Below are 27,246 nucleotides of genomic sequence, written 5' to 3'. Positions count from 1 at the left end.
AGCCAATGGCAGTGCATAGCTGCAGGTTCTCCTGCCCTATTCCACGGAACTCCTACTCATAGTCTCCTCCAAGGTGATTATCTCATGTCATGTCAATAAAATATCTTCCCCGATGCGGTTCAATAAATCGACCTGAAGTGAACCACATCACATGACAAACCCTAACTGCCCCTCCCAAAAAAAAAATAAAAGCTCCAAGCTCGCCAAACCCCTAGTATCCAACAATCCAAATATCCAAACAACACTCAATTCCTGGTTATCAAAGAGAAACGAGAAAAACATTAGTCTCTTCATTACACATTGCATACCATACTCCTATTAATTGATAATACAGCATCACCTTGTCATACACACATCATGGCGACATACGCTCTCTCCCTGGCTCACCGAGAGGTAAGTAATTGTTCTGACTCTCAATTGCAAGAGCGCGGGCTAACCTGATGTTTAACAGCAACTCGAGAAATCCCTGGTCGAGTCTGACCCAGAGGTTGCCGAGATCATGGTATGTAGCAATCAAATTTTTTGTTTTACACTCCAAAAGTCATGGCCATTCTTCACCTTCATTTTCTACCTCATTGGCTGATCTTTTATAAATTCCCCTCGATTTAGAGAAAAGAAATACAACGTCAACGAGAATCAGTCGTCCTGATCGCTTCTGAGAACTTTACCTCCCGTGCTGTCTTCGATGCCCTGGGATCACCCATGTCAAATAAGTACTCCGAGGGCTATCCAGGTGCTAGATATTACGGCGGAAACCAACATATTGATGCCATTGAGCTCACCTGTCAGAGAAGAGCCCTAGAGGCATTCAAGCTCGACTCCTCCAAATGGGGTGTTAACGTTCAGTGCTTGAGCGGCAGTCCTGCCAACCTGGAAGTTTACCAGGCCTTGATGAGACCGCATGAGAGACTGATGGGCTTGGATCTGCCCCACGGTGGACATCTGAGTCACGGATATCAAACCCCACAAAAGAAGTATGTATACATTGGCAGAAGTATTCAAACAGTGTAATGCTAACATGAGTCGCTTGAAAAGAATTTCTGCAGTTTCAACATATTTTGAAACCTTCCCATATCAGGTCGACCTCCAGACTGGAATCATTGACTATGATACCCTGGCTAAAAATGCCAAACTTTACCGCCCAAAATGTCTGGTTGCTGGTACTTCAGCATACTGCCGCCTCATTGATTACAAGAGGATGCGCGAGATCGCTGATTCCGTTGGTGCTTACTTGATCGTCGATATGGCACATATTTCCGGCTTGATTGCTGCTGGAGTCATCCCATCGCCATTCGAATATGCTGACGTTGTCACTACTACTACCCACAAATCCCTCCGTGGCCCAAGAGGAGCCATGATCTTCTTCCGCAAGGGAGTAAGAAGCGTGGAGCCCAAGACCGGCAAGGAAATCATGTACGACCTGGAAGGGCCCATCAACTTCTCTGTCTTTCCCGGCCACCAGGGTGGCCCCCACAACCACACCATCACCGCCTTAGCTGTAGCCTTAAAACAAGCTAATACCCCAGAGTTCAAGCAATATCAAGAACAAGTTCTGAAGAATGCCAAGGCCCTCGAGCACGAGTTCAAGAAGTTAGGTTACAAGCTTGTCTCTGACGGAACAGATAGCCACATGGTTCTTCTAGATCTGACTCCGAAGGCCCTTGACGGCGCCCGTGTCGAAGCCGTTCTCGAACAGATTAACATTGCATGCAACAAGAACTCTATCCCAGGTGACAAGTCCGCATTGAGCCCTGGCGGCATCCGAATTGGTGCCCCAGCCATGACTAGCCGTGGTATGGGCGAGGAGGACTTCAAGCGTATCGCCAACTTCATTGATAAGGCCATCAATATCTGCAAGAGTGTTCAGTCTGAGCTACCAAAGAATGCCAACAAACTGAAGGATTTCAAAGCGAAGGTTGCTAGTGAAACTGTACCGGAAATCTTAACCCTGCGCAAGGATATCGCTGAGTGGGCAAGCACTTTCCCCCTGCCAGTCTAAGGTTATTCATGATTCAGTTCTGCCTGGGATCTTTCTTTATCCTGGTTCAGATGCATGATGGTGGTTGAAATTGCAATTTGAAAAAAGAAGAGGAAGTGTGGGTGTAAAATGGAAGAAAAAATTATCAGGAAACGGTTAAGGCAATCGAAGGTGGTGGTTGAAACATTGTTACTTTTCAACCTGACATGAGAGTTACGGCATTGCTTGCATTATTTGGACAATGGGCATGAATTCAATGGATTTTCAACAAGTGATCCATGGCGCAGGGGGCGGGGTTTCTGTATTTTCTCTATTGTTATCCGCTTTATATGCTCTTTGAGTAAGCGTCTGTGTTTCATCACCAGAATGCCTACAGACATCCCTCCGGAAATTAATTCAACTATCTACGGGGATGATCTTACCTACATCTCTTTGCATCCAATTCCGTAAAACACTTGTCATCCATATGACGGAGTACAGATATCAATAAAAGCCATTAAACAATGAATTATGAGGTTTAATATCTAGTCCACCCTAAATAAACACCCGATCAACCGCCCCGTGAATTCCCAACGCCCAAACCAAGCCGTTAAACCTTTTCTAGTAGAAGATAAGACGCCATGCTCAAAACGCACTTTAAGAAGTAGTTAAAGAAAAAAAATTAAAAAAAAAAGACCAAATGCTTATAGAAACAGATTCCATCGAGATGGTCCGCCCAAATGCCTCACCGGCTCCCACCGATCCCCACATCCTTCATAACCCCCCTACTCCTCCTCCCAAACTCCCCAATAACCTCCTGAAGCCTCTCAATGCTCTCCTCCAACTCGGCAATCTCCTCTTCCTGCTCCTCCACCCCCCGCTGCATATCGGGCAACCCCTCCAGCGCCGCCTTAGCCTTCTGAATCCGAATCTTGACCCCGCTAGCCTCCGACAACAGAACCTTGGGATCCAGGAACGCCACTGCGGTCGTGTCTATGGCCGTTGAGCGTGTTGGTGTTGCATTTGCGGACTGTGGTGGTGCTGGAGGAGGTGGCGGGCCGACTCCGGAGCCTCCGCCTGCCTCGCCTTGTTGTTGTTGGTGTTGGTTTGATGGGTTGGAGGCTAGGCGCAGGAGGAGGTCGTGAAGTGGGGGGATGATGTCGAAGATTTGGGGAGGGAGGAAGGGAGAGGTTTGTGCGGGGGTTGTGCTATCTTGCTGTTGTTGTTGTTGTTGGAGTTGTTGGTGGAGGGTTGGGGTTGCGGGGGAGGAAGTGCTGGTGGAGGATTGGAGGGAGGGAATTTTGAGGGAGGGGATGGAGGCGGAGGTTGGGGTACGCGAGGAGGTCATTGTCGTCCGCCGCCGTTGATAATGATATTCCGTCTTATATTATTGTTGTGGCGGAGTTTTGTTCTCCGGATAATGCGATGTGTGATTTGCGTGGTTGTTGCTTGTTGTGTGTGGGTGAAAGAGCAGGTATAAGTTAATCTCATTAATTTCGACAATTGGAATATCTTCTTTCCCCCCCCCCCACTAATGTGTCCTCTCTCTGGTTCTGGAGATTCTGGGACGCATCCTTTGAGAGTAAACTCCAGAGCAAACCGTGTTGAATTGTTTGGTTGTCGTTTGAAGGTTGGTCGGTGACGTTGACAAGGACACGCACGCAGAATAAACAACTATTAACCATTAACTAACCAATTAACTAATATTTAAATGTTTATTTTGGTCAACGCTCGAAAACATCCGCCAGCACCAACCCATCCCTCCATAGACCTCCATTTCTGCTTCAGTTTATGCTGACTGCAACTGTTCACTATCTTTTGATTGTTCAATTCGTAGCGTCTGCCTTTTAACCCTCGAAATATCTATCACCACCGCAAAAATGGTAAAGGTCGACCACAAGGCAGTTTTGAGTATGCTTCCTCAGATTTCCTGCTTTCTCTCCGAACTCGACATATTCAAAACATGATTTATTGGCTATGAGCCCCCGTTGACTCTTTGCAGTTGTTATTGACGGCTGGGGTATTCCTGGCCCCGACTCCCCTCCCGATGGAGATTCTATCGCAGCCGCCGATACCCCTACTATGTCTGGATTCAAGGAGCCGAATTCTAAGACTGCACAAGGCTATACCGAGCTCGATGCCTCATCCCTTGCTGTCGGTCTACCCGAGGGACTCATGGGAAACAGTGAAGTGGGCCATTTGAACATTGGAGCTGGCCGCGTGGTCTGGCAAGATGTCGTCCGCATCGACCAAGCCTTGAAAAAGGGGGAGATGAACAAAACCGAGAACATTGTCAAATCATTCAGGAGGGCCAAAGATGGTAATGGACGATTGCATCTTCTTGGTCTCGTATCTGATGGCGGTGTCCATTCGCACATCAACCATCTGTTCGGTCTGCTTCAGGTGGCTAAGGAATTGCAGGTTCCTAAGGTTTATATACACTTCTTTGGCGATGGACGGGATACGGATCCCAAGAGTGCGGCTGGATATATGCAACAATTGCTTGATAAGACGAAGGAATTGGGAGTGGGTGAGGTGGCGACGGTCGTGGGGAGATACTATGCTATGGATCGAGATAAGAGGTGGGATCGTATCGAGGTTGCTATGGAGGGTCTAGTCACGGGTAAAGAGGGTGAGGAGTCCACGGATCCCGTTAACACGATTGAGAAAAGATATGAGAAAGGGGAGAATGATGAGTTCTTGAAACCAATTATTGTAGGTGGCCAGGAGAGGAGGATCCAAGGTATGTCTTTTTCTTTTCTTTTCTTTCAGTGTCTTTCATAATTGTTCCATATCGAATCCTTACCTGAATAAAAGACAACGACACGCTCTTCTTCTTCAACTACCGCTCCGACCGTGTACGAGAAATAACGCAGCTATTGGGAAACGTCGACCGTTCACCCAAACCCAACTTCCCTTACCCGAAGAACATCTCCATTACCACCATGACCATGTACAAAACAGAATATAACTTCCCCACCGCTTTCCCTCCACAGCACATGGGCAATGTTCTCGCGGAGTGGCTGTCCAAGAAGGGCCTCAAGCAATGCCACGTTGCTGAGACGGAGAAATACGCCCATGTCACCTTCTTCTTTAATGGGGGTGTTGAGAAACAGTTCCATGGCGAGGAGCGGGATATGATACCATCCCCCAAAGTAGCTACCTATGATCTTGATCCTAAGATGAGTGCCGCTCCCGTGGCAGAGAAATTGGCCGAGCGAATCTCGGATAATAAGTTTGAGTTCCTGATGAACAACTTCGCGCCGCCGGACATGGTCGGCCATACTGGGGTGTATGAAGCTGCCATTCAGGCCGTAACTGCGACGGATAAAGCTATTGAGAGAGTTTACCAGGCTTGCAAGGAAAATGGATATGTCCTCTTTGTCACAGCTGACCATGGGTATGTATTTTTCCCCTATTATTAACACACCATCTCTGTTCACTTTTCACAACGTGGCACGGCTAGATATAAGAAATATATATTAGAAACTAATAAAACTTGCATAGAAATGCCGAAGAAATGAAGAACGCCGAAGGGACACCCAAGACATCGCATACAACCAACAAAGTCCCCTTTGTCATGGCCAATGCCCCCGAGGGATGGAGCCTCAAGAAGTCCGGTGGTGTGTTAGGTGATGTTGCGCCTACCATCCTTGCGGCAATGGGAATCGAACAACCTGAAGAAATGAGCGGAACTAGTCTGCTGATCAAAGGATAGAATTCTCGCTTGTAGGGTATGCTACAAGAATATGGATAGGCGGTCTTGCGTTTCCTTTTAGGATGTGTGGTCTTCTAGTGTAATGGGCTGTATAGGGTTGAATATGGGACAAGGGCACAGGTGGTATAAAGCAGCGGGAAGCGAATCGGAGATTTGAATATAATATGTAATATCTGAGGATTTCTTTGTTCAGTATCTAGGCATGTAAAAGAAAAGTTGATGAATCTATGTCCATTTTTTGCAGATAATCCTTCTTGTGATAGAGAAGATGTGTTAACATTTACATGAAGTGGAGGAGTTCCAAAACTATCGAACTCTGCAATGACACATCCCTGCATAATGGAAAGCGCTATATATTGGTCTCATCGACATGTGATGATGTTTTTGCATGTCAAATGGTCACCTTATAGAACGTGTGATGCCGCCCGAAACACTTGGAACGCTGCAAATCCTTGCTTCTTATCGAATCGCCTCTCCCATCTTCTGAATCTGGTAAGTGCAAGAGTATCTGGTGTATCTATCCCTAATAAAAAGTTCCCAGTTTCTTAACCAAAGCCATGCGGGATATATATCTATTCTGCCCCAGAGTGCCCCAGATTTACTTCAGAATGTTGTATGTCAAGGGGAAATCGTAGTCGCCAACTCGGAGTAGTTTCGATATCGTCCAGGCCAAAGGCGAGAGGAAATGAAGCTCCCATAGGAGGGGACTGGAGATGAAGTTATTATAGTACATCGGATGGCTATTCGTTCGATTACAATCAAGCTGCAGGCACACCTGCTTGTTGCTGTTGCTGCTGTAATTTTGTTTGTAGTTGGATAATCTAGGCGAGGGTGGCTAAGCGAAATTGGTCGCAAATGGAATACAACCGCTTCAATGACATACCTCTATCTTCATTTTCTCACTCTGTTCTTGGATATCATTGATCTGCTTCTCGATTCGACTTCTGTTTATTGTGCATCTAAAGTTAGTGATCTATGCCCCGCCTTTGGGGAAAAAAAGAGTATAGTACCCACATACATCTCCTTTTCAATAAAATCAAGACGACCATCCACAGCCATCACTGCATCGCGCTTGTCTTGCTTGAGCAAAATGGGACCCACAAGCTTGTATATATTTGCATCGTCTTCGAGGGTGTTGAATTCCTGTTTGGAGAGCATTCAGACGGCCCGTTAACTCCATAGCCCATTATTCTTGACATGTAGCCCTTCCGTACCTTCTGCACACTTTTGTTTTCCTGCTGCTGGGACTCTAGTTTCTCACGAGCTTGTACAATCTCTTGGAGTTCTGCGGTATAGAGCACGGGTACAATTAGCGGGATGTGTCTGTTGAGATGCGAAATTATGGCTGAAATACAGACCTGTTTCGAGTTTCTGATGCTCGTCACTAAGGGCCTGGAGTTGTCTCTGCAGATCTGCCATGGCATCGATATAAAGAGAGTGAGTTGCTGTTTTAGGATTACTGATTTAACCATAGCTGTTGTTGTTGTTGTTGTTGTTGTTGTCTAGGTACAACTTCTTATGTAACTTAGTGGTTTGCGCACATGTTCCGTAGTCGCAGAGTCGCTTCGCGCCCTGCAACGGCACTAGCGCGGAGTCAGCTACGTAGCTAAGACTCTACACCTAACCCTGTTGTTACCCATGCCTGTAACTAACTATAAATTACTTGACCAGGCAGACCAGAGAACACTTCTACGTCCCATCAGACGACAATCCTCATTCTGTCACCCCTTTATTTCGACACTGGCAGTTGGGAAACATCGCCCCAGCGTATACTTAAATTGCCTTCTGACTTGCTGCCTGCCATTATTTCGCCCGTGCGGGGTTGTTTTTCCCCAACTGCGAGCCACAACTGGAGGGTCGGTCCACCAACATCCCAGATAGTATACCCCATCCACAACCCCATATCGAATCCGGTCGATTCACATTATAGGATACCCGTCGCGATGAGCAATACGGATTTCCTCGGACGGGCTATAGATACCGTGAAAAAGGCCATCGAACATGACAACGCCGGCGAATATGAGAAAGCTTACCAGACCTACTACTCCGCCCTCGAGCTCTTTATGCTCGCCTTGAAATGGGAAAAGAACCCGAAGTCGAAGGAGATGATCCGTGCAAAGACAGGGGAATATATGGAAAGAGCTGAAAAACTGAAAAATCATCTCGCGGGGAATGGTAATCGTAAAAAACCCAGTGCTGTTGGGGCGAATGGTAAAGTCGCGCATGGCAGTGGGAGGGGAGCGTTAGTTTATTCCCGTCCTTTCTGTTAACGATACTTTTCAGAATCGTTTTATTTACGGGGATATGTGAAGCTGACACGTGGTGGCTAATATAGGAAAGACGACGACGACGACGAAGACGCTGATGCGAAAAAACTACGAGGTGCCCTAGCGGGATCTATATTATCTGATAAACCCAACGTGAAATGGGATGATGTTGCTGGACTCGACGGAGCTAAGGAAGCGCTCAAAGAGGCTGTTATTTTGCCCATGAAGTTCCCCCATCTTTTCACAGGTCAACGACAGCCCTGGAAGGCTATATTACTCTATGGACCACCGGGCACTGGCAAGTCATATCTAGCCAAGGCAGTGGCTACAGAAGCCAACAGCACTTTTTTCAGCGTGAGCAGTAGTGACTTAGTGTCCAAGTGGATGGGTGAGAGTGAAAGGTAGGAGGAACGCTTTACCGATTGTATCCTAATATTGATTTTGATCGTGTCTAACTTCAACAAAACAAAAATAAAGGCTCGTTAAACAACTATTTAACATGGCACGGGAAAACAGACCAGCAATCATCTTCATAGATGAGGTAGATGCTCTCTGTGGTCCCCGTGGTGAAGGAGAGTCAGAAGCCTCTCGTCGAATAAAAACCGAATTGCTCGTGCAAATGCAAGGTGTTGGCAAAGATTCCGACGGAATACTAGTTCTCGGAGCCACGAATATTCCATGGCAACTAGATATGGCCATCAGGCGAAGATTCCAACGAAGAGTCCACATCGGTCTGCCAGACCTGGCTGCGAGGATGAAGATGTTCATGCTAAATGTCGGAAGCACCCCGTGCCAATTGACGAATGCCGATTATCGACAACTCGCCGAGATGAGTGAGGGATATTCTGGTAGCGATATCAGTGTCGTTGTCCAAGATGCGCTCATGCAACCTATCCGCAAAATTCAAACAGCAACCCACTACAAAAAGGTATGCTCTTTCTAATAGTTAATCCCGTTCTTAATCCCTACATGCACGAAAATCCACTACCAGATTCTAATCACTTTCTTACACAGGTTATTGCCGACGGCCAAGAGAAGCTTACTCCATGTTCACCGGGCGACAATGGGGCAATGGAAATGACATGGGTGGACATCGAATCCGACAAACTCCTGGAACCACCGCTTTTGCTGAGAGATTTCGTCAAAGCCCTGAAATCTTCGCGGCCCACAGTAAGTGAAGAAGACTTGAAGAAGAATAACGAATGGACGGCGGAGTTTGGCAGTGAAGGATCATGATTTACCAGTGTGTTTTGTTATTTACCTTCACGATAGAGAATACACGTTTACTTTGATGTTATCAGATGGTTTACTTTACTTTTCTTTTCTTTCCTGTCTTTTTTTATCTGAGAGTTACGGGGCATTGATATATTACTCTTTTATCTTATTCTTATCGTGATAAATTTAGCATATCTCGCCGGATTATCCATGTTGATTGATTAATGAACGTCGGGCTAGGCGATCCTTCTAAGATGCCGTTGTTAGCGTGCACGTCTTTTTTGTTTCATTTGATCATAACTTATTTCCAGCGTTGAAAAGGAAAGGGGGAAAGCCCAGGAGGCTTCCACGCCTAGTAATATTACTGCTCTGCCATAGAGTAAAAAATTCATCAGGAAACGCCAATGTATTTCATATAACGGACCGCCTACCAAACAACCATTTTACCAAAAGAAGAACGCAGTGACATCAAGATGCCATGGAGATTGATGAAGGGGGAAAGAAAAAAAAATCCCGCCTCATGGAGCAACAAGCAAATTGAAAAGAACCCTCTTAGCGCCGGGCCGAATATCACCGAGAAAAGAAAAGACAAAGAAGTCAATATAAAAAAAGAACGGAAGATCTCCAACAGACCCCGATCGAATTGCATGGTAGAAAGTTTCGCAAGGGGGAGGGATATTTAACAAGAAACTAATAATTAAATCAACCAGGTACTCTAATCTAACCGCGATTTCCTCCTCGTAAGCTCTCTCTTTTTCAATATCTCCGTTTTTGCTTTCCGAAGGTCCTCACCAAGGCTTTTCATCTTGCTCCATTCTGCACTCATCTTTCGCATGCGGCAGACAGCCAGGACGGTGCTTGCGATAGCTTTGAGCTTATGGCGGGGGTTAAATTTCCTTCCCGGGCTGTGAGGCTTCACTCCCATCTCAGCGATCATCTTGAGATCAGTTTCGTTACTGTTAGGGAAAGGGGAGAACAGAACAATGTTAGCAGTGTCCAGATCAACAGCATCAGTGAAATCGGAGGTGTTTGAGGATGGAAGGGAAAAGGAGCACGAAATATAAATGCACAAAATATAAATGCTTTTAACATACCAAGCAATCCGAACCCGTTCACCCAGTTCCATCAACCCTTTACTCCACGCCAGGTCCCTGCGGAACTTCTCCTCCCTGACCAGTCGGGACCTTAACCACATAATCTCTTTACCCAAGCCTTTGATTTCCTTTGCATGCCGTCCTTTGCGTTCTGAGTGTTGTGTCAACTCGTCCAGGAGAGTATCATATCGGTCCTGTAACGACTCGAGCTCCCGATGCGCTGCGTCTGCTTTCTTGAGAGAGAGAGAGCGTTCATCACGGACTCGACGAAGGTGACTTCTTAATTCATTTACACGGGAGTCACGCTCGGAGAGCTGTACTGCCAGGGCCTCGGCTTTAAGGGTAGAAGACTTGAGCAATTCGTGGAGATCTTTGCGTTCTTCTTCATTAACTGTAGCATTTTGCAATTTGTAGTTCTGTGTTTTCAAATCCTTCATGGATTTGTGCATATCAAGAAGTTGATTGCGGAGGCTTCGCAGCTCGTCTTGGACCTTAACTGAGGTTGAGGGAGATGATTTCGGCGACCTCGAACTTAGCTCCTTCGCCTTGAGTTCATGATTATCTCGTTCCAAATCAACGATGCAAGCTCTGAGATCACGGATAGAGGCCTTCAGGGACAATTCGCGTTGAAGCGAATCCCTCTCTTTACTTCTCGCATCCTCCAAGCTTCGACGTAGCATTGAAAAGTCAGGAGATAAAGACGGTTCCAAACGAGGAGAGGAGCGATTATTCAATAGAGTTTCAAGTTCTTGAACTCGTAGTTCAAGCCGCTCAGCTTTGCTTTTTGCGGAAATGAGTTCGCGATTACGACTTTCTGATGTAATGAAGAGTTTGTCTTGCAGTTGGTCAATTTCTGCAGAAAGACGATTCTCCTCTACTGCCGCCCGGTCGATTTCAGAATCGAGATCGGCTTGCAATTTATCCTTAGTTTCCAACAGAGCTTTCTTTTCATCTTTTAGGCGGCTCAACTCGTTCTCAAATCTCAACAAAGATTTTCGGAGATCAATCTTTTCTTGATCGAGACGGTAAGTATCATCGACCTGGTTCTGAATTCTATTAATTTGGCTTTGCAATTCATCCCGTTCCGCTTCTAGTTCAGCGGATGACGTGCGCAGGTTATGAATCTCAATATTGGCGTTGGCCAACTTGTCTCGAATAGTCTGTCTCTCCTTATTAGCTGATTGCAGCTGTTTTTCCAATTCCGAAGTACTCGATTTGTGTTGGTTCCCGGCATAAGCTCGCTCTTCCTCCAAGGTAGCTTGCAAGACAACAATTTCATCTTCCAGCCCCTGCAATTTTTCCTTCAAGCTGCTTTCCTCCCGTTTAGCAACTCTTAACTCCTCTTTCGCACTCATGAGTTCTTGCCTCTGGCTTTCGGCGCTCTGGCGCCTAGATGCAATATCATCATTAAGCTCTTTGATTTGACGGTTCAGGAGCTGTTCCTCTCGCAGATGTCGTTCCTTTTCGGTGTCGACGATATTTTGCAGCTTTTCTTCCCTCCCGGAAAGAGTCGTCTCGACTCCCTGCAACTTGTCTATTGTCCGCTTATATCCAAAAACTTGCTGCTCGACCTTTTCCCTCTGCAGCTCTAAATTCCGTTTCATGCTATCCCACCTATCCCTGTCAGCTGCATGTTGGCCCTCTTGATCCTCAATATCGTGTTTGAGGGAGTCTATCTCGTCGTGTAGCTGATCAATCTCATTTCTATGCTGTAGTAGGAGTTCATCCTTATCGTTCATGGACAGTTCCCTTTCCACTTCGATTTGTTTTTCTAGATTTGATATCTTCTCCTTTGCCTGAGCCAAATCTCGCTGAAGACTAGCGGATTCACTTGTGAGGGCATCGTGACGAGTTTGAAGGACATCTTTTGCATTCTCACCACTTTGAATCTCGTCGTTGGCCTGAAGTAAGCGGGCAGAAACGTCATCTCGTTCCCGCCTGGCAATATCTCGTTCATGGTGAGCCAAATCGAGATCGTCCTGCATTCTTGCTTTCTCGGCAGATAGCTCTTCGTTGAGTTCCTGAATTTTCTCTTTGAATTTGGCGGCCTGTCGAGTCTTATCCTGGAAATTTTCGTGTAGGATGCTGTGATCTTTTCGAAGTTTGTTTAGCTCTTCCTCCACCTTATGAGCTTTTTCTTCTAGTTGGCGGCTAAGTCCTTTGGTGTAAAAAGATTTGTCGGCCATTTCATCCTGAAGCTCCTTTAAATCATCCACGGCTTGTGCCTTTGCTTCAACCGCTTCATCGCATGCTGCTTTTGCCTGTCTAGCATCCGATTTAGCTTGTTCAAGGCTGTTTTGTAGCTCTTCCAACTGTTGTTTGGCCCGTTGGAGTTCAGCCTCAAGCTCACTAACCGAGTTCTTCTCATTGTGTTGGTTTCCTTTTAGATTTCCAATTTCGTCTCGTTGGTTATCGATAAGTTCATTCTTTTGCCTAAGTTCATATTGCAGATCCTGTATTTCATCACGAAGTTGTTGTGCCTGTTCCGACTTGGTCTCCTTCAGAGTATCCAACTCTTCTTGGAGCTCATGTAGTTCGTTTTCCTTACTCTCCAACTCTTCGCGCACCTGTTCCAATTCTTTTAGTGTATCTTCATCGACATGCTTTCGATTTGCGTTTGCCTGAAGTTGTTGCATTTCAAGTTGGCAGTCTGCAAGATCCTGCTGTGCACGACGAAGACTTTTCTTGCATTGATGTAAATCCCTCTCCATCGTAAGCTTCGTGACTTTAAGTTCAGTATTCTCTTGTATCGCAGCTTGCGCAAATTCAGGCTTTGCCAACTTGAAGTTCTGTTCCAAAAAATGTATCTTCAACTTCAGACCGAAATTTTCCTTATCAAGTTTATTAATAACCTGCAGCACAATCGCAAATGTCAGTGATCTATAATGAATGCCCGACTGTGCGGAAAAAAGAAGGACTAAAACCATTACATTTTCCTGCTCTCTTAGAGTCATCATATTGTGCCCGTCCCCCACGACGTTACCATTTCGCCCCGGCAGAGCAGGCAAGGGCGTACTTTGAACGCTGCTGCTGGCCATCTGTGGAACGGGTGTAGGATCATCGTCAATGTTTGTCGACTCATCTCCATATCCGGTAACATCTATATTTGGCAATCCAGGAGTATTCCCACTACTTCCATTTCCATCTCTCAGAGCAGCTGGAGTTTCTGGGCCAGAGTGCCTGAGCGTCGAATTGCGATTACGACGCAAGTTTTTCTTTGTGATGCTATTCAGCATAGGGGTAAACTCTCCCTTTGGAGGTGGCGCCATGGGGAGATTGCGCCGGTCGATGAGAACATTTCTTGTTGGATTCGGTTTCGAGCCGGCCCTAGGCGTTTTCAGACTAAGCTCCAAGCGTTTGCGACTCCGTCCAGTTTTCGAATCTTTGATCAGATCATGGTCTTTCGAAGGTGACTGAAACGAGTTTTCTACGGAGTCCAAAGCCGACAGATTATGTCGTGCGGCACTGCGGAGGCCATTTGTCAAGTATGTCGCGTTCGCATCAACTTCAGTGCGCGGGGTATCGATGTACGGGAATGGCATGGTAATCTATCGATGTTGGTTAACCTGATTCCAGCTGGACGGGTCGTATATTCATTATAGAAATCAGGAGCTGTCATTAAATGGCACAGAACACGTCATGCAACTCCACAGTTTAAAACCAAAAAAAAAAAAAAGAAAAGAAAAAAAACCAAAAAGAAAAAGAAAAATGGACGCGGTTGAACGGTGGACGAAGACGTGTATTTGGATTATCTGATGCTTCGATGTTTATACTTAGCCTAATCTGGCATAGCGCAGTTCTCTAGGGCTTTGTGCCGACATATCTCGGGAAAAACATTGACCCGAGAATTATGCAAACTCGAGTGAAGTCATCGCAACCGTCAAATATATTCAAGGAGCTCGCGTAGCCATTGGATAGAAACGACAGACCAAACCATCAACATGGCACCGCCTACAGACGAGGATATTGAGTGGTTTAAATCCACATTTCACCCTATTCCTAAACCTCAGCTCCCAGATGATTGCATCGAATATTCGTTATACTGCATTTCTCCCTCCGGAGAGATTGACAGCACAGCCGATGCTGACGTAGCTCGCTTGCGTCTCAACGATGTCCAAAAAGCTGCTGCAGATCTTGTGAAGAGACTGTTGAAGGACTATATATGGCAACGCGAGCCTTTTAAACTGGAGAAGTTTCGCGAAGACGGTGAGCAGGTTTGTTTGTTCGCCCCGGATACCATGTATTTCGAGGGCGTGTGGATATCAGAGAGCTAACAAATCTCATTCTCTCCACCATCGCGACAGGATTGAATTTGCTCCGTGGGCGAACTGAATACGGCGACTCAATCGAAGACGAATGGGTTATTGTTTATATATTGCGCGAGTTAACAAGACAGTTTGAAGATTTATGGGTGAAAGTATCCGACAGTGATGGAGAATTTTTACTCGTGGAGGCTGCTGCAACCCTACCGTCCTGGCTTGAACCTGAGGTTGCTAATCACAGGGTAGGTCATGAATACCTCCAGAAAACGATTTTGATATTCTAACCCTTCACAGGTTTGGGTTCACAAGGAACAACTGATCATCATCAAGCCTGATAGGAGAGAAGGATCAACTCTCAAACCATTAACATTTCGACAAGCCAGGAAAATAATTCTTGAAGATCCTAAACGATTAATGCATTCTCCGATAATAGAAGCAGAGGCATTTTATCGACTTCGCAATTATCCGAAGCAGATCGCTGACAACCTTCACACGACTCGCATTACTATTCCCCGAAAACTCGCGCATATACTACACATGAAGCCGGCTTATATCTCTCCCATAGTGGATGCGTTTTATGTCAGGGATCCGATATCTTTACGACCACTAAAAACAAAGGATACCAGTACGCTAAGATTCAAACCTGAGGATTTGGTAACCGTAAGTGTTCGATTCACGAGAGTTGGGTATGCGCAGTTAAAAAGTCAGGATTTTGAGTTGCCGCTGGTGTGGAAAGGCAAGATGCCCCATAAAACCGCGAAAGAGGATTATGCTCGCGCAGAAATGGGGATGAAAGTCACCAGCGGAATTGAAATGCTGTTATCAGATCCCCACAACCAGGATAAGATGGCAGTGAGGGAAATTAACCTCACTTTAAAAGATATCGATACTGGAGACGAAAAGCTTCCTACAGATGATGAACTTGAATCCACATGGGAAAAACGCGAAGACGATGAAAAGTGGTTGGATATCAGCTTCGAGGACCTTGAAGAAGAATTAAAAGGCCGGCATGGTTCCAATCGGAATGCAAAAGCAGCAGGCGGATTTGGCGACCAAGCTGCTCAAGAGAATCTCCAAAGAATAGTGAAGCAGTTCGAGGAGTTTTTGAATGACGACCGCGCCGGCTGTGATGGGGCTGATCTTATTGACGAAGTCGATTCTGATGACTTTGATATGGATAGTGAAGATTTGAGTAGCGATGGAGAGGACAAAGAAGTATCGTTTGACGAGGATGAATTCTCTCGAATGATGCATGAAATGATGGGACTACCGTCGAAGCATGAAGGTAGTGCCCGCCCCATCACATCGAAGCGGATCAAAGAGCTGAACTCAGATGATGATGAAAGTCAAGATGACAGCAAGGAGATAGAAGAACTGTCTAAGCAGATGGAGGCTGAACTTCTAGAAACTGGAGTTCTTGATTTGGATCCGAAAGGAAAAGGAAAACAAGACATTAAAGGGAAGGCATCTTCTCGGTCCAAGAGCGGGTCAGACGAAAGCCATGACGAGGACGAAAAGGTGGGCAATGGCGAGGAGTATGACGTTGACAATGTGGACTACAACCTTGCAAAAAACTTGCTTGAGAGCTTTAGTAGCCAGGCTGGCTCAGCGGGACCCGCAAGCAATTTGTTAGGCTTGATGGGTATGAAAATGCCAAAGGATGACCGTGAATCGAAATAGATGATTTAATGATTGCGATAGAATGCATATAACGAATTGTATTCCGTTGGTCAGCAGAAAAACTCGGGGCAACATTGATATCCACCGAGTGTTACATATTTTGCTAATGTCAAGGGCTATATAAAGCCAAATTGGGAACCAGGAAGGATACAACTCAGAATCTGTACATCAGAATCTGTACAAGAACGCAATGATCAATCAAACGATTATAAACTGCTTGTGAGCTCCAAAAGCCAAGCTGCTCCCACCAATAACTAGGAATGTCCGGATACAACCGTTATTGAATATGTTCGATGTAGCTACCGAGAACACGCATCTACACCAACGTCGATAACATCCTCCTCAGTTCTTAAATCATCAACGATTTCCACTCCATACCAATTTAACCATTTGAACCGTTTTCACAAATTTACTTCTTCACAACAACTCCGGCAGGGTCAAAGGGGACGACTTCGCCGGCTGCATCTACCATTGCAGGTTCAGTGTCACTGCGGGCTGTAATATAGTTAGCAAATCTTCCTTTCAGCTCCGAATAATCAAAGTTCAACATACGGTCCATGGTAGAAGGGGCGGCAATGGCAACAGCCAGAATGGAGAAGAGAGCAAAGATGAGCTTCATCTTGGAGAAGTGGATTATTGAAAACCTTTCTTTTGTGACCTTCTTAATAGTAGAGAAGGGAGATTCAATAGGGATTGAAGAGTCGATTCATTCAAGGGGAGAAGTCGACCAGCAACAAAAAGGAATGATTTTTGGCCGCAACAAAGTGGTCTTCAAAAGAAAACGAGAGGATGGAACAGAAGGAGAAACCAAAAATAATGGTATAATTGCAACTTTCTGATAGATGCAGAAAGAATGACAACACGGAAGGACGCAAACGAAAGCGATATATGGATTTGGAACATCGATTCTAATGGGGTCCGCCAGTGTATATACATACTGCCAAGGAAATGAGTTGAAGAGGGTAGATTCCAATTTATGGAGTAAGACGACAAGTGTGCCATGTGTGTTATGGATAACAGCTTCTTCTCACATTTGAAATTTCGGATGCCCAAGAAGCATAATATAGCATAAGATTAAAGACTTCACTAAGGGGTTGTGAGACGGTTGGCGGCTGGTCGAGCCCTGAGTCCGAATCTTACATATTTATTTTCAATGCTGAGTGGTGGGTGTTGGAGAATGTCAGCGCTAATTTCTCAATTTTCTATGAGAATTGTGATTTCAACTGGTGTCAAGGTTGAGACATAGCTGAGACAAATGGCTGCTTTCGAATGAACCACTGAGCTGTCAGTGCCATGAGGTTGTGCCAAGTTTATTTTTTTTGTGATGCTGGGTATCGTGGACACCAGAGAGCAGCTAAATAGGCAACATGGAGCTTAAATTCCCTTTGATTTGTCGCCTTGGAAATTTTGTCCCATCGTTGAATATCTTCTCGAAAGTTAGGGTTGAGAATATGGGGAGATAAACTTTTAGGCCACGAGTTAGAGCTTAGTTAACTTAAACCTCAAAATCCACTAACTAAACGCGGGAGCCCCACTTAGTCTTCGATCAACCTTCCAGGGCTTTGTCTTACCAAGCCCCAGACCCCAAGGACTCAAACGTCAAAGCAACATGAGGCGTTGTACTTATTTCACATTTAAAACGAATAATAATATAATGGTAAAGAAAATATGATCCCACAGCATATGGAAAAATGTTTAATTACAGGGACAATTTTGTGACAAGCGGTGGGATATGGAATCAACAAACAATAATCCCTCTCATGAATTTTCGATGAAGTAAACTTGCTGGGCCCCTTGCCTTCTTAATTCTGATTTCTCGTATATCGCATCCAGAGTTTGCATCTACGCGATGTTATTATCATGAGAGATCCAATGAACCGGTTCTTGGCCAGTAACGCTTCCAGTTGATATCAGCAATAACAATAATAATTGTCAACTCAAAAATGATCTTCGCAAGGGCTTTAAGTAGTGCGGCCTCAGGGGCTATACCGGTATGTGCTCCCCCACTGTTCCGAGCGCGGTCCCCATTTGGGACCAAAATTGTAGTGCTTCTGGGTACGTCCGGAGCGTTTGTCAGTGATTTCGATGTGGTGGAAGAGGTGCGGTATCACGAAGCTGGAGAGCAGGTGGATCAATTAGGCTAAGAAGCCTCTAGGACGAAATTGCGTTAACCTGCAGTAAGGGCAACACGCTTCTAAAAGGAGATTGTGGCATACTCCAGCTTAATCGAAATCAATGGCGCTTCCTTGAGCTTGGGAATGATGTAGCCAAGGTATGGCTGGTTCATATCGGTCAAAATGCCGCGCTTCACAAAACCCGAATCCGCAGAAACATTCGATTCAAATACATAATTGCATCCAGAGAGTCGTCTCAAAGTCGTCTACTCGCCTCTCATCTTGGAGAGATCCTTGCCTTTTCAGGATTGTTTTCATCCGAGTAGAGGTAGAAATGGACCATTCCATATCTGCCAGACGTAAAGAACAACATGTGCAGCGGGATGGAAATGTCAGCGGAAGGCTTCGACAGCCACACGATTGGTTTTTCTTTGCTGTTTAAAAGATGGAGTTTGCATATTCCGCGTTTGAAGCAACAGGTTTTTCGATCAAAACATTATTTCCGGCATTTATTGCCTTTGAGCTCATTCATTGATGACAACGCGGTCTTACCCCAACTCTAGTGATAAATGCAGCAACAACAAATTTAATCAGAGACAAAAAAGAAATGATGGTGAGTCCCACCAGCATGCATCTCGTTTGGCAGACTGATATAAACTGCATCAATCTCCGGGTCCTTCCAGAGAACTTCATACGATCCATTCGCCCGATCGATAGAATGTCTCCGCTGCTTTTTTGGCAGAGTTAATATCTCGTGATGCAATGGCATTTAAGACAGATATTGGATGTGGCTCGACTCTATTGGGTGAATGATCCCTATCGGATTAATCATGGCGGTGGAAATAATACCCAGGTAGAAGTAATCTTAGATACTTAGTAAGAATGTTCCCTCCACACCCTCATATCGAGGTTTCAAGTTGTTGCATACCTCGTGTGACGTCATAAGGGGCGTCTTCCTAAGATTCATAGGAAGTTCGAACCTCGTCTTCTATACAGCATATAAATACGTACAATATTGACTTGCCTCATGACGAAGGTGGATTCCCTAAGAGAGTGACTGCGACTGAATATCAGTTGATAGTGTTGATACACAAAGGACAAGACGCATATGGGGTCATGCCAGCATCAACCCCCACGCCCATAAAATTTCCGTGAATCCTCTTGAAAAAGAAAAGAAAAAGAAAACGAAACATGCATTCCATTGCTCAACGAGGAAAGAAGCTCTCGTTTACTGGGCTGTGCTAACCCGAGCTTGTATATACGTTGCTTCACTCCCTAGCGGTCGTAGAATCGGGTTAGCCACAATGGTAGCAGCGGGTTTCGGGTACTACTTGTACACGAAATCCCGGACAAAACATGGACGGCTTATACAACCTGAGGAACGAGAGCGGTACCATGCCAAAGGACAACCACAAACAACAGAGGGCAGCGGAAAAATTGCTAGGGCAAAGGATATTCCGCGAAGCGGTGAGTGATCTGGATGCATGGGTTCGCACACATATACCAAATGGGCAAAGCACATAAGAATTGAGGGTTGGGCTGATAAAATTTCCGGTACGCAGGAGGAAGATGAAGGCCACGACCATTTGAAGGACGATTGGGGTCAACATAGGGATAGTCAACCTGCATATAATAAAATATGGGCATATATTGCAAACCTGGTGGAGCTGTAAATCGGAAAAGAGTGGTGGCATTTTCATAGTTCATGTTCATTACGTATCATGATTAGTTGCGAGGGAGTATTTGTAATAGCAAGGGTTATGAATCAAGAATCTCTCGGTGTGTTCAATCCCTTCACAATGAGTTGCCCGAGAAGGCTGGAAGAGTTGGCCCGGAATGCTGGGAATCTAGTGGGGAGTGGGGGTAACTATTTAGCTGAAAATCAATGCGGGGAAACTTCTTAGTGCTGTGGTTTAGCACCTGCAACTTTTTGTCAGAAGCAGAACCCATGTCAAAATTCCGCGGAGAATCTTCATTATCCAGATACTGGTTGGAGCTGTGAAACAAATGCTTTCTCAATAGCCAGTGGCACATAGCCCGAGGAGGACAGTGGCACGGTTCACCTGACCAATATGACGTTGTCCAACATCTCCGGGGTTGGATATGTATTGAATCTCAAGTCGATTACATATGAGCAGTTGGAATATCATAACAGGGCCCCTTAGTCAAGAAGAAACGGATGATTGTCGATATTTTGAACAATCATGGCAATGTTAGAAAATCTATCCACAGAAACAGTTCTAGAAATACTCCAGCATGTGGAGTCGGCCCGCGATCTTGCTGCGCTCTCGATGCAAAATCGACGCTTTCGTGCTATTATTGATATGCCAACCCGTCGCCGGTTTCACTGCATCCGCGTGCGCGACAAAAATCTGGACGAATGTTATAAGTTGCTCCTAGAGATCCTGCAAAAACCTTCCCTTGGCTCCCTGGTTCGCGAGGTGGAGGTGAATAGGGTGGGTCGTTGGACTTTCACAAACGGCGACCCGTGTGAAAGAGGTAGCCAAGTCGAAGGAGGTGATGTCTCGCTCCTTAGGAAGAAAATTAGAATGGCAGGATTCAGCTGCCAAAGGGAGGAGAATATCATGATCGGGATCTTAAAGGAGAGAATGTCAGGATGGAAATTAAGTGAATCAACGTAGGCAACGAACTCCTTTGGCGTATTTATTCAGTCGTCCAGTCTATGCTTCGTCTAATATTTTTCGAAATGGCAGACATCTCTTCCCTACAGATTTCGGGGCCATCGTAGGCATGCTGCTACTCGCCTCGTGTCCAAGCATCGCGAAGCTGGAACTGGGCGACATTGCATTCCCAATAGAGGGATTTCTGACTCGCGCGAATGCGAAGAAAACGACAGCTAAAGCTCTCCGGAATCTGCGCGAGGTTAGGCTAATAGGCTTAAACAACACCATGGACGATGATGATGCATTTTACCACGATTACGATTTGACCAAGATGTTGAAGTTTTTCCACAGATTACCGGCGATAGAGAAGATAAGTGTCGAAACAATCAAGATCGGGGCGAATGGACTGTTTAAACTCAGCCCTGGAAGGTCCAATCTCCGCAAGATCCACATCTGCCATTCGAACTTGAATTCGCGATACCTTGCAAGAGTCATTGGACATTGCAAGGAGCTTGAAGAGTTTAAGTACACGATCGGGCAGCGGTGCACCCTCTACCCGGCCTCTATAAAACCCAAAACACTTGGGAAAGCGCTGTGGAGCCATAGGAGCACTCTGCAAGTTCTTGACCTGGATCTGGACAATCATATCAGCTATGGCTACGGGCCTTGCGACGAGTTTGAAAATGAACGTTACGATTTTTCTGATGCTCTCTTGACCCCCCAACCATCTGATGATGAGCTCAATAAGAATCTCGACCTTGATTGTATTGCCCAGAACACCTTTCGAATTCCAGGACAGGATAAATACGGTAAAACCATAGGGACCTTTGAAGGGTTTACCGTACTCACTCGGCTCAGCATTGGCGTAAAGTTGTTATTAGGTCCGGTAGAATATAACCGACGGTCATCATATAGGAAAACGCCATTGCCATTTCGGCTTATCGATAGTCTGCCGCGGAAGATAGAATATCTCCGGCTTCGCGGTTACAGGGCGAAAGAGAATGAGATGTACACCAGCTATGTGGAAGAGCTCATGAATTGTCAAGAAGAATGTTTTCCATTGTTGAAGGAAATCCATGGTGTCGAGAGGTACATACTAGGTGTGAAAACACCAGAAAGCTTGGAATTCTACGACACATCGTATCAGCCAAGGGACTCCTGAATGCTTGAAATTAGTACGAGGGCTGATGAAGACAACTTCTTAAGCAGAAGGGGTTGTGCATACATAAAGGAGGAGGTGATTGCGGGAAAGTCAGCTTTTGGGCTTGGTGTTTGGTCTCCTAAAGGATGAAGCAGATTCTACCTAGGAGTACGGAGTAGATATTGCTTCATCCCCTTTGAGTAAAGGGACGTTTAAATTCTGGCCACTTTGAATTGTCAACACTGGTAAAATCAGCCCCGACACCCCTTGAGTGAGAGAAAACAGATGCTCAGACAAAGGCATTTCGGTTATGTGTAAACTTGGTTCGCACGTTCAGGATCCCTCATATCTACGCTATATAGAACATATGACAGCAAAGGCTATGTTGCTGAATTTGATCGGTTTCTGGCAAATATGTTCAGTCGCTCAAAACCGTGTACTCATTGCTGCTGCCTACTCACTCACCTCCAGTTAGTGAGTGCGTCAAACTGGAATGATAAAACAGCAGAATAATAAAAATCGAGAATCACATTAATTAAATAGCTTCATTCATCCACAATGAGTGCTAATCTATAATAAAGAGATGATCTAACTACATCATTTGTGTATGTGTGCCAGCATTTATTCACTTTCTTAGAGCTTCAAGGGGTGGTAAGAGGAGGAGCATCATCGTTAATCTTTCATTTACTCACTTCTCATGCATCTTCTTGTTTTACTTTCCTTTTTTCAGCATTTCAGCATTTCTCTTTCCAAGCTCTTGATACGCGGAGGATTCAATCTCGCAACGTTGGGTTGCGTTGTTGGGTTGTTGGGCATATGTTGCCCGGGCAGCCGCCCCACCGCACGTGATTCGTGTAGAGATAGTCGAGCTAAGCCTTTCATCCGAAGAGGAGATTAAACCAATCCCAACATCTTCTTCCAAACCCTCGAGTCAAACGGTGAGGCTTGGGCTGTATTGCATGCAACCCGCCAGCCCCCAATGTCCTAGCAACGAAGAAAGCGGATTTGTGAAGCTGGGAGAGAATTCAACTCCCAAAGCCCCAGCCTCCCGCTTCCAGTCACACTCCCAAGTTTACTCCTCTGCTGCGTTGGCACCGCAAAAGCTCCGCTTTATAACTCTTGGAGATATCGCGTGCGCGACGGTCATTGCATTTCCACAGCTTTTCCACAGCTTTTAACATTCATCTTTTTGAGATCGAAGTTCGCATCCTGTCTTTCCAGCTTCTTCGTTTTCTCATGGCTTCTACTGCCCACTGCTTCTACTGCTTTGAATGTCTATATTCTTCTTTTAAAGGCACAGACCCTCCCAGTCTTTCAGTAGTCAAAGAACTATGGGAAGCTTTTGAATCTTCCAAGGAACTTCTTGCAAGTGCAGACTACGAGGATTCCACAGATTATTTTGAAAATGACCAAAACAAAGGCATCCGACCAAGTGCAGCGGTCAATGGGCCGGATTACACCAGCGAGGAGTCTGATGATGGAGTCATGACTGGACTTGCTCCGCAGAAAGCACAGTTACGAAGCATTAGTCGTCTTCAGGGAAATTCGTCATCCAACTCGCCCCACTCATCCAACTTATCTACCCCTTCCGCCTTGTCTAACAGCTCCTCCCGCTCTGTGCTGACAAGCGCGTCTTCTATGACTTCTATTAGCGAAAGGACGTCATCCTCGTTTTCGGAAACCAAAGGAGTTGCCGCGGGACTTCAAACTGATAATGCTGTCATTGCCTACCCGTTATTTGTCACCTGGAACACTCTTTCCAGCAGCGGCCACAAATCACTGCGGGGATGCATAGGCACATTTGAGCCACAGGAACTAGAGGCTGGCTTGAAATCATACGCGCTCACATCGTATGTCTGATACTTTTACACTTGAGCCTCCCCCCCCCCCCCCCCCCCCTCCTGATCACCGCGCCCGTGGGAACCCTTAGCTTGATGTTTATAACACAGGTGTCTAACAACCCCATGCTCCAGCGCCTTTGGAGATACTCGATTTACCCCGATCCCAGCATCTTTACTTCCCTCCCTCTCCTGTTCCTTAACCCTCCTCTCATCATTTGAAACCTGCAGCGACACCCTCGACTGGACTCTAGGCAAGCACGGGATTCGCATATCATTTACCCACCGCGGGAGACGACTCGGGGCCACGTATCTCCCTGACGTAGCAGTGGAGCAAGGATGGACCAAGGAAGAAACTATGGAAAGTCTCATGAGAAAAGCTGGCTGGGAAGGCTGCAGCAGTAGTAGTGGCGGCAAAGCGAGCCGTGCATTCCTTCGAGGAGGGCTAAGTTCTGCTAGCAAGGCAAACAATGCGGTGAAGAAGCCGTGGGAGGAAGTTTCAGAGTTTAAAACGGTCAGGTATCAGGGCCTGAAAGCGAGTGCAAGTTATGCAGAGTGGCAGAAGTGGAGGAAATGGGTTGGGTCATCGAGTGATCGTCAGGGACTATTAGAGTCGGGGATGTGACTTATTCGGGGACGTATACTTTTCTCCCCCTTTCTTATATTCTTTCACTTTCATCTCCTTTTCCCTACTTCTCGTCCCCCCTGAACAATGATTTATTTGCTCAACTCATCTTAGACAAGATGCACTGGAAAGTTGATAATAGAAGGCCGATGTGGAGTCGACTTAGTTTTCCCTGCTGGATGTGGCAACTTTCAATAGAGGTGCAAGCAGGCCCAAGTTTTGATAAACGAATATCCTCAACGTCTTTTTATCTCTGCGACGTTTTCTTAATAGAACTCCTTGTAACTTTTCTAGCAACCTTTTCATACAATAGTGGTAATAGTAATTGTCACAATCATAATTCTATCCCGTCTTGGTAACTGAACTACCAATGCTTATGGAGTTGTGTTACAAGTCAACACACAAAATTTACCCTGACGACATCAATGGTTTATGACTCTAGCTATAATCGCCAGGAACTTGAACAGGCCTCCTAACGTCACCACAGCCATTCCATGTTTGCTCCGCCGTTCCAAGATATACATGATATTTTCGTTTCGAATAGCCCAATAGACACACACATTTCATAAAATAGAATATTAACTGGAGGGTAACCAAGTCATAAACAAGAGGGGTGGGTGATTGGTATATTGTTCATCATCATTGGGAAAGAAAATTGACATATAACCAAAATCATCAAGCCAGTGATGGTATCAGAGATAAAAGATAAAAGGAAAACATAAACATTTGTGTGCACCTCCCCTAATAGCCAGTCCAGAAGCATATATAATTAGAGCAAAGATTCTTTGCTAAAATTTCAGATCAGAGTCAAAATATTAAAAGAAAGAAAAAATCGTTGAAAATCGTCCAAAAAGAGATAAATTATGTCAGGAATGGAATGGACGGAGGAAAAGGAAATAAAAAAGAAGTCAAAGGGTGAAAGAGGATCTTGTCACAAGTTGTTAAAAAAAAAAATCATCGTCGATGCGAGGTCGACTGCCACAACCCAGTAACCATCTCTTTCACTTTACGCTCCTGCTCCCAAATCTGCTCCTCAGTCTGACCCCTTGCGTTGCCCCGACTGTCAATTTCCATGTGGTCATCGTCTGCAGCCTGGCCCGACGTTGCCCCATCCGGCAGCTGTCGTCCACTGTCATCAAGAACATTGCTTCCATTAACATGTTCCGGCCTCGGATCTACGCTCAGAGCGCCATCCATCATCAGACCACCGCCTTCGCGAAGTTTATTGATTGCCCGCACGGTATCGATGGCTTTATGAAGTGTGCGCCTTGCATTGAAGTTCTTCTTGACGACAGGTAGAAGATCTTCTCCAGAACCCATACGCATGGGCGACATGGGGTCCATGGGATCGGTGGGTGGGTTGATCCACGGGTGCTGCAGGGCTTCGTGGGCTGTCAACCTCGCTTTGGGATCGATGGTGAGGCAGCGTTTGATAAATTCACGGGCGGTTACGGAAACGCCCCGCCAATATTCGAGGGGTGTAAATGAGTAATCGGCGTCAAGGATGGCCTGCATTTCTTCAAGGTTGGAATCTCGATCAAAGGGGGTGTAACCGCAGAGGAGGAAATATGTTATTACACCAATGGCCCAAATATCTCTGTCCAAAGAGAAGATTGAACGTCAGAATTAGCTATGTTAGACTTGGCAAATGATAAACTACTCAGGGGATTAGAACATACACAGGCTTTCCGTGGCCGGTCTTTTTAAAGATTTCTGGAGCCATGTATCCTGGTGTTCCGCAGGTGGTGGTGAGGACATGAAATTGTTCCTCATCCATGATCCTCGACAGACCAAAATCTGCAATTAGTAGATCTGCATTGTCTTCTGGCGTGCGAAACAGAAGATTCTCTGGTTTGAGGTCTCGATGCACGATTCCATGGTCATGAAGATATGCGACGGCGGAGAGAGTTGCGCGGATCAAATCTGCCGCATCGGACTCATAGTAGCTTCCCTTACGGCAGATTCGATCAAACAGTTCTCCTCCAAGGGCAAGATCGGTGACAAGATACACTGTCAATAGGAAACCGAAATTCATAAGCGCGTGTGCTGGAGGGTTATTTGAACCGCAGATAGTAGGAGATAGAGAAGCAACGTACAGTTGTTCATTGTCTCGAAGTAATCTACCAAAGTCAGGATGTTCCGATGACCCATTGACACCCTTTTGAGCACAGCAATTTCATTACGAACCTGACGCCGAATTTGTATCAGCCCCACGCCGTGCTTTCTGATATTTCCAAAGGTGGGATTGGTATGAGATTCACCATGTGTTCCCTCCCCGCCATCAATCGCTTGTTAATAACCTTCGCAGCATAATACCGGCCAGTGTCAATATGAACGCATTCCTTCACCACAGAATACGATCCTGCCCCTAATGTTTTACCAGTTTTATATCTACAGGGCTGTATCTGTGGGCGTTGGTTACTCGGTGGTTGGGATGCCATTATGCAGGTGGCTGCGGGCGGCTGCGGTCAGAATCTCCAGGAAGTAAGTAATAAGGGATCGTGGAGGGTTGTATTTGGGTATATCTAGGGCAGGAATTAAACACAGTTAGCAGGTTATAATTACCCATTTGTCCTATGGTGAAGTAGTTGTTATACTTACTCTGAGCTTGCTGAGCAAAAGGCGGGGGGGATAGTGATCAAATAACTACCAGGGAGAATTACAGCTCGCAGTTGTCGTAGTCAGCTATCTTAGTTATGGAGAGGGCAACA

The 27,246-nt window shown here is 45.7% G+C and overlaps 13 protein-coding genes across 13 annotated transcripts; 8 read left to right on the top strand and 5 right to left on the bottom strand.

Moving 5' to 3' along the window:
- Positions 1 to 357: 357 nt before the first annotated feature.
- On the top strand, positions 358 to 1,999 carry PADG_05111 (serine hydroxymethyltransferase, cytosolic; the record flags this gene model as incomplete). Its single annotated transcript, XM_010762573.1, has 4 exons — positions 358 to 393; positions 452 to 502; positions 610 to 974; positions 1,036 to 1,999. 4 exons carry the CDS (start codon positions 358 to 360, stop codon positions 1,997 to 1,999), a joined length of 1,416 nt encoding a protein of 471 aa, XP_010760875.1.
- Positions 2,000 to 2,702: 703 nt separating this feature from the next.
- Positions 2,703 to 3,305, bottom strand: PADG_05110 (uncharacterized protein; the record flags this gene model as incomplete). Its single annotated transcript, XM_010762298.1, has 1 exon — positions 2,703 to 3,305. One exon carries the CDS (start codon positions 3,303 to 3,305, stop codon positions 2,703 to 2,705), a length of 603 nt encoding a protein of 200 aa, XP_010760600.1.
- A 532-nt stretch (positions 3,306 to 3,837) lies between these two features.
- PADG_05109 (2,3-bisphosphoglycerate-independent phosphoglycerate mutase) lies at positions 3,838 to 5,675 on the top strand (the record flags this gene model as incomplete). The annotated part of the gene is made up of 4 exons (XM_010762572.1): positions 3,838 to 3,868; positions 3,960 to 4,700; positions 4,775 to 5,357; positions 5,465 to 5,675. 4 exons carry the CDS (start codon positions 3,838 to 3,840, stop codon positions 5,673 to 5,675), a joined length of 1,566 nt encoding a protein of 521 aa, XP_010760874.1.
- A 572-nt stretch (positions 5,676 to 6,247) lies between these two features.
- PADG_05108 (tubulin-binding prefolding complex subunit YKE2) lies at positions 6,248 to 7,094 on the bottom strand (the record flags this gene model as incomplete). The annotated part of the gene is made up of 5 exons (XM_010762571.1): positions 6,248 to 6,382; positions 6,559 to 6,619; positions 6,694 to 6,818; positions 6,890 to 6,960; positions 7,034 to 7,094. 5 exons carry the CDS (start codon positions 7,092 to 7,094, stop codon positions 6,248 to 6,250), a joined length of 453 nt encoding a protein of 150 aa, XP_010760873.1.
- A 524-nt stretch (positions 7,095 to 7,618) lies between these two features.
- Positions 7,619 to 9,178, top strand: PADG_05107 (AAA family ATPase VPS4; the record flags this gene model as incomplete). The annotated part of the gene is made up of 4 exons (XM_010762570.1): positions 7,619 to 7,917; positions 8,011 to 8,343; positions 8,420 to 8,870; positions 8,957 to 9,178. 4 exons carry the CDS (start codon positions 7,619 to 7,621, stop codon positions 9,176 to 9,178), a joined length of 1,305 nt encoding a protein of 434 aa, XP_010760872.1.
- A 694-nt stretch (positions 9,179 to 9,872) lies between these two features.
- PADG_05106 (uncharacterized protein) lies at positions 9,873 to 13,793 on the bottom strand (the record flags this gene model as incomplete). Its single annotated transcript, XM_010762297.1, has 2 exons — positions 9,873 to 10,113; positions 10,252 to 13,793. The coding sequence occupies 2 exons, from the start codon at positions 13,791 to 13,793 to the stop codon at positions 9,873 to 9,875; spliced, it is 3,783 nt and encodes a 1,260-aa protein (XP_010760599.1).
- Positions 13,794 to 14,192: 399 nt separating this feature from the next.
- Positions 14,193 to 16,193, top strand: PADG_05105 (uncharacterized protein; the record flags this gene model as incomplete). The annotated part of the gene is made up of 3 exons (XM_010762296.1): positions 14,193 to 14,457; positions 14,556 to 14,755; positions 14,808 to 16,193. 3 exons carry the CDS (start codon positions 14,193 to 14,195, stop codon positions 16,191 to 16,193), a joined length of 1,851 nt encoding a protein of 616 aa, XP_010760598.1.
- A 409-nt stretch (positions 16,194 to 16,602) lies between these two features.
- Positions 16,603 to 16,812, bottom strand: PADG_05104 (uncharacterized protein; the record flags this gene model as incomplete). The annotated part of the gene is made up of 2 exons (XM_010762569.1): positions 16,603 to 16,688; positions 16,746 to 16,812. 2 exons carry the CDS (start codon positions 16,810 to 16,812, stop codon positions 16,603 to 16,605), a joined length of 153 nt encoding a protein of 50 aa, XP_010760871.1.
- Positions 16,813 to 18,136: 1,324 nt separating this feature from the next.
- On the top strand, positions 18,137 to 18,633 carry PADG_11880 (uncharacterized protein; the record flags this gene model as incomplete). The annotated part of the gene is made up of 2 exons (XM_010762802.1): positions 18,137 to 18,292; positions 18,349 to 18,633. 2 exons carry the CDS (start codon positions 18,137 to 18,139, stop codon positions 18,631 to 18,633), a joined length of 441 nt encoding a protein of 146 aa, XP_010761104.1.
- A 1,030-nt stretch (positions 18,634 to 19,663) lies between these two features.
- On the top strand, positions 19,664 to 19,980 carry PADG_05102 (uncharacterized protein; the record flags this gene model as incomplete). Its single annotated transcript, XM_010762295.1, has 2 exons — positions 19,664 to 19,774; positions 19,870 to 19,980. The coding sequence occupies 2 exons, from the start codon at positions 19,664 to 19,666 to the stop codon at positions 19,978 to 19,980; spliced, it is 222 nt and encodes a 73-aa protein (XP_010760597.1).
- Positions 19,981 to 20,511: 531 nt separating this feature from the next.
- On the top strand, positions 20,512 to 22,093 carry PADG_05101 (uncharacterized protein; the record flags this gene model as incomplete). The annotated part of the gene is made up of 2 exons (XM_010762294.1): positions 20,512 to 20,945; positions 21,022 to 22,093. 2 exons carry the CDS (start codon positions 20,512 to 20,514, stop codon positions 22,091 to 22,093), a joined length of 1,506 nt encoding a protein of 501 aa, XP_010760596.1.
- A 1,215-nt stretch (positions 22,094 to 23,308) lies between these two features.
- PADG_05100 (uncharacterized protein) lies at positions 23,309 to 24,535 on the top strand (the record flags this gene model as incomplete). Its single annotated transcript, XM_010762293.1, has 2 exons — positions 23,309 to 23,922; positions 24,046 to 24,535. The coding sequence occupies 2 exons, from the start codon at positions 23,309 to 23,311 to the stop codon at positions 24,533 to 24,535; spliced, it is 1,104 nt and encodes a 367-aa protein (XP_010760595.1).
- A 954-nt stretch (positions 24,536 to 25,489) lies between these two features.
- PADG_05099 (CAMK/CAMK1 protein kinase) lies at positions 25,490 to 26,976 on the bottom strand (the record flags this gene model as incomplete). Its single annotated transcript, XM_010762292.1, has 4 exons — positions 25,490 to 26,132; positions 26,215 to 26,545; positions 26,632 to 26,722; positions 26,797 to 26,976. The coding sequence occupies 4 exons, from the start codon at positions 26,974 to 26,976 to the stop codon at positions 25,490 to 25,492; spliced, it is 1,245 nt and encodes a 414-aa protein (XP_010760594.1).
- Between the last annotated feature and the right edge of the window lie 270 nt (positions 26,977 to 27,246).

Source organism: Paracoccidioides brasiliensis, assembly GCF_000150735.1.
Source record: "Paracoccidioides brasiliensis Pb18 unplaced genomic scaffold supercont2.6, whole genome shotgun sequence".
NCBI classification, from domain to species: Eukaryota; Fungi; Ascomycota; class Eurotiomycetes; order Onygenales; family Ajellomycetaceae; genus Paracoccidioides; species Paracoccidioides brasiliensis.
This window is presented reverse-complemented; position numbering and strand designations above follow the sequence as displayed.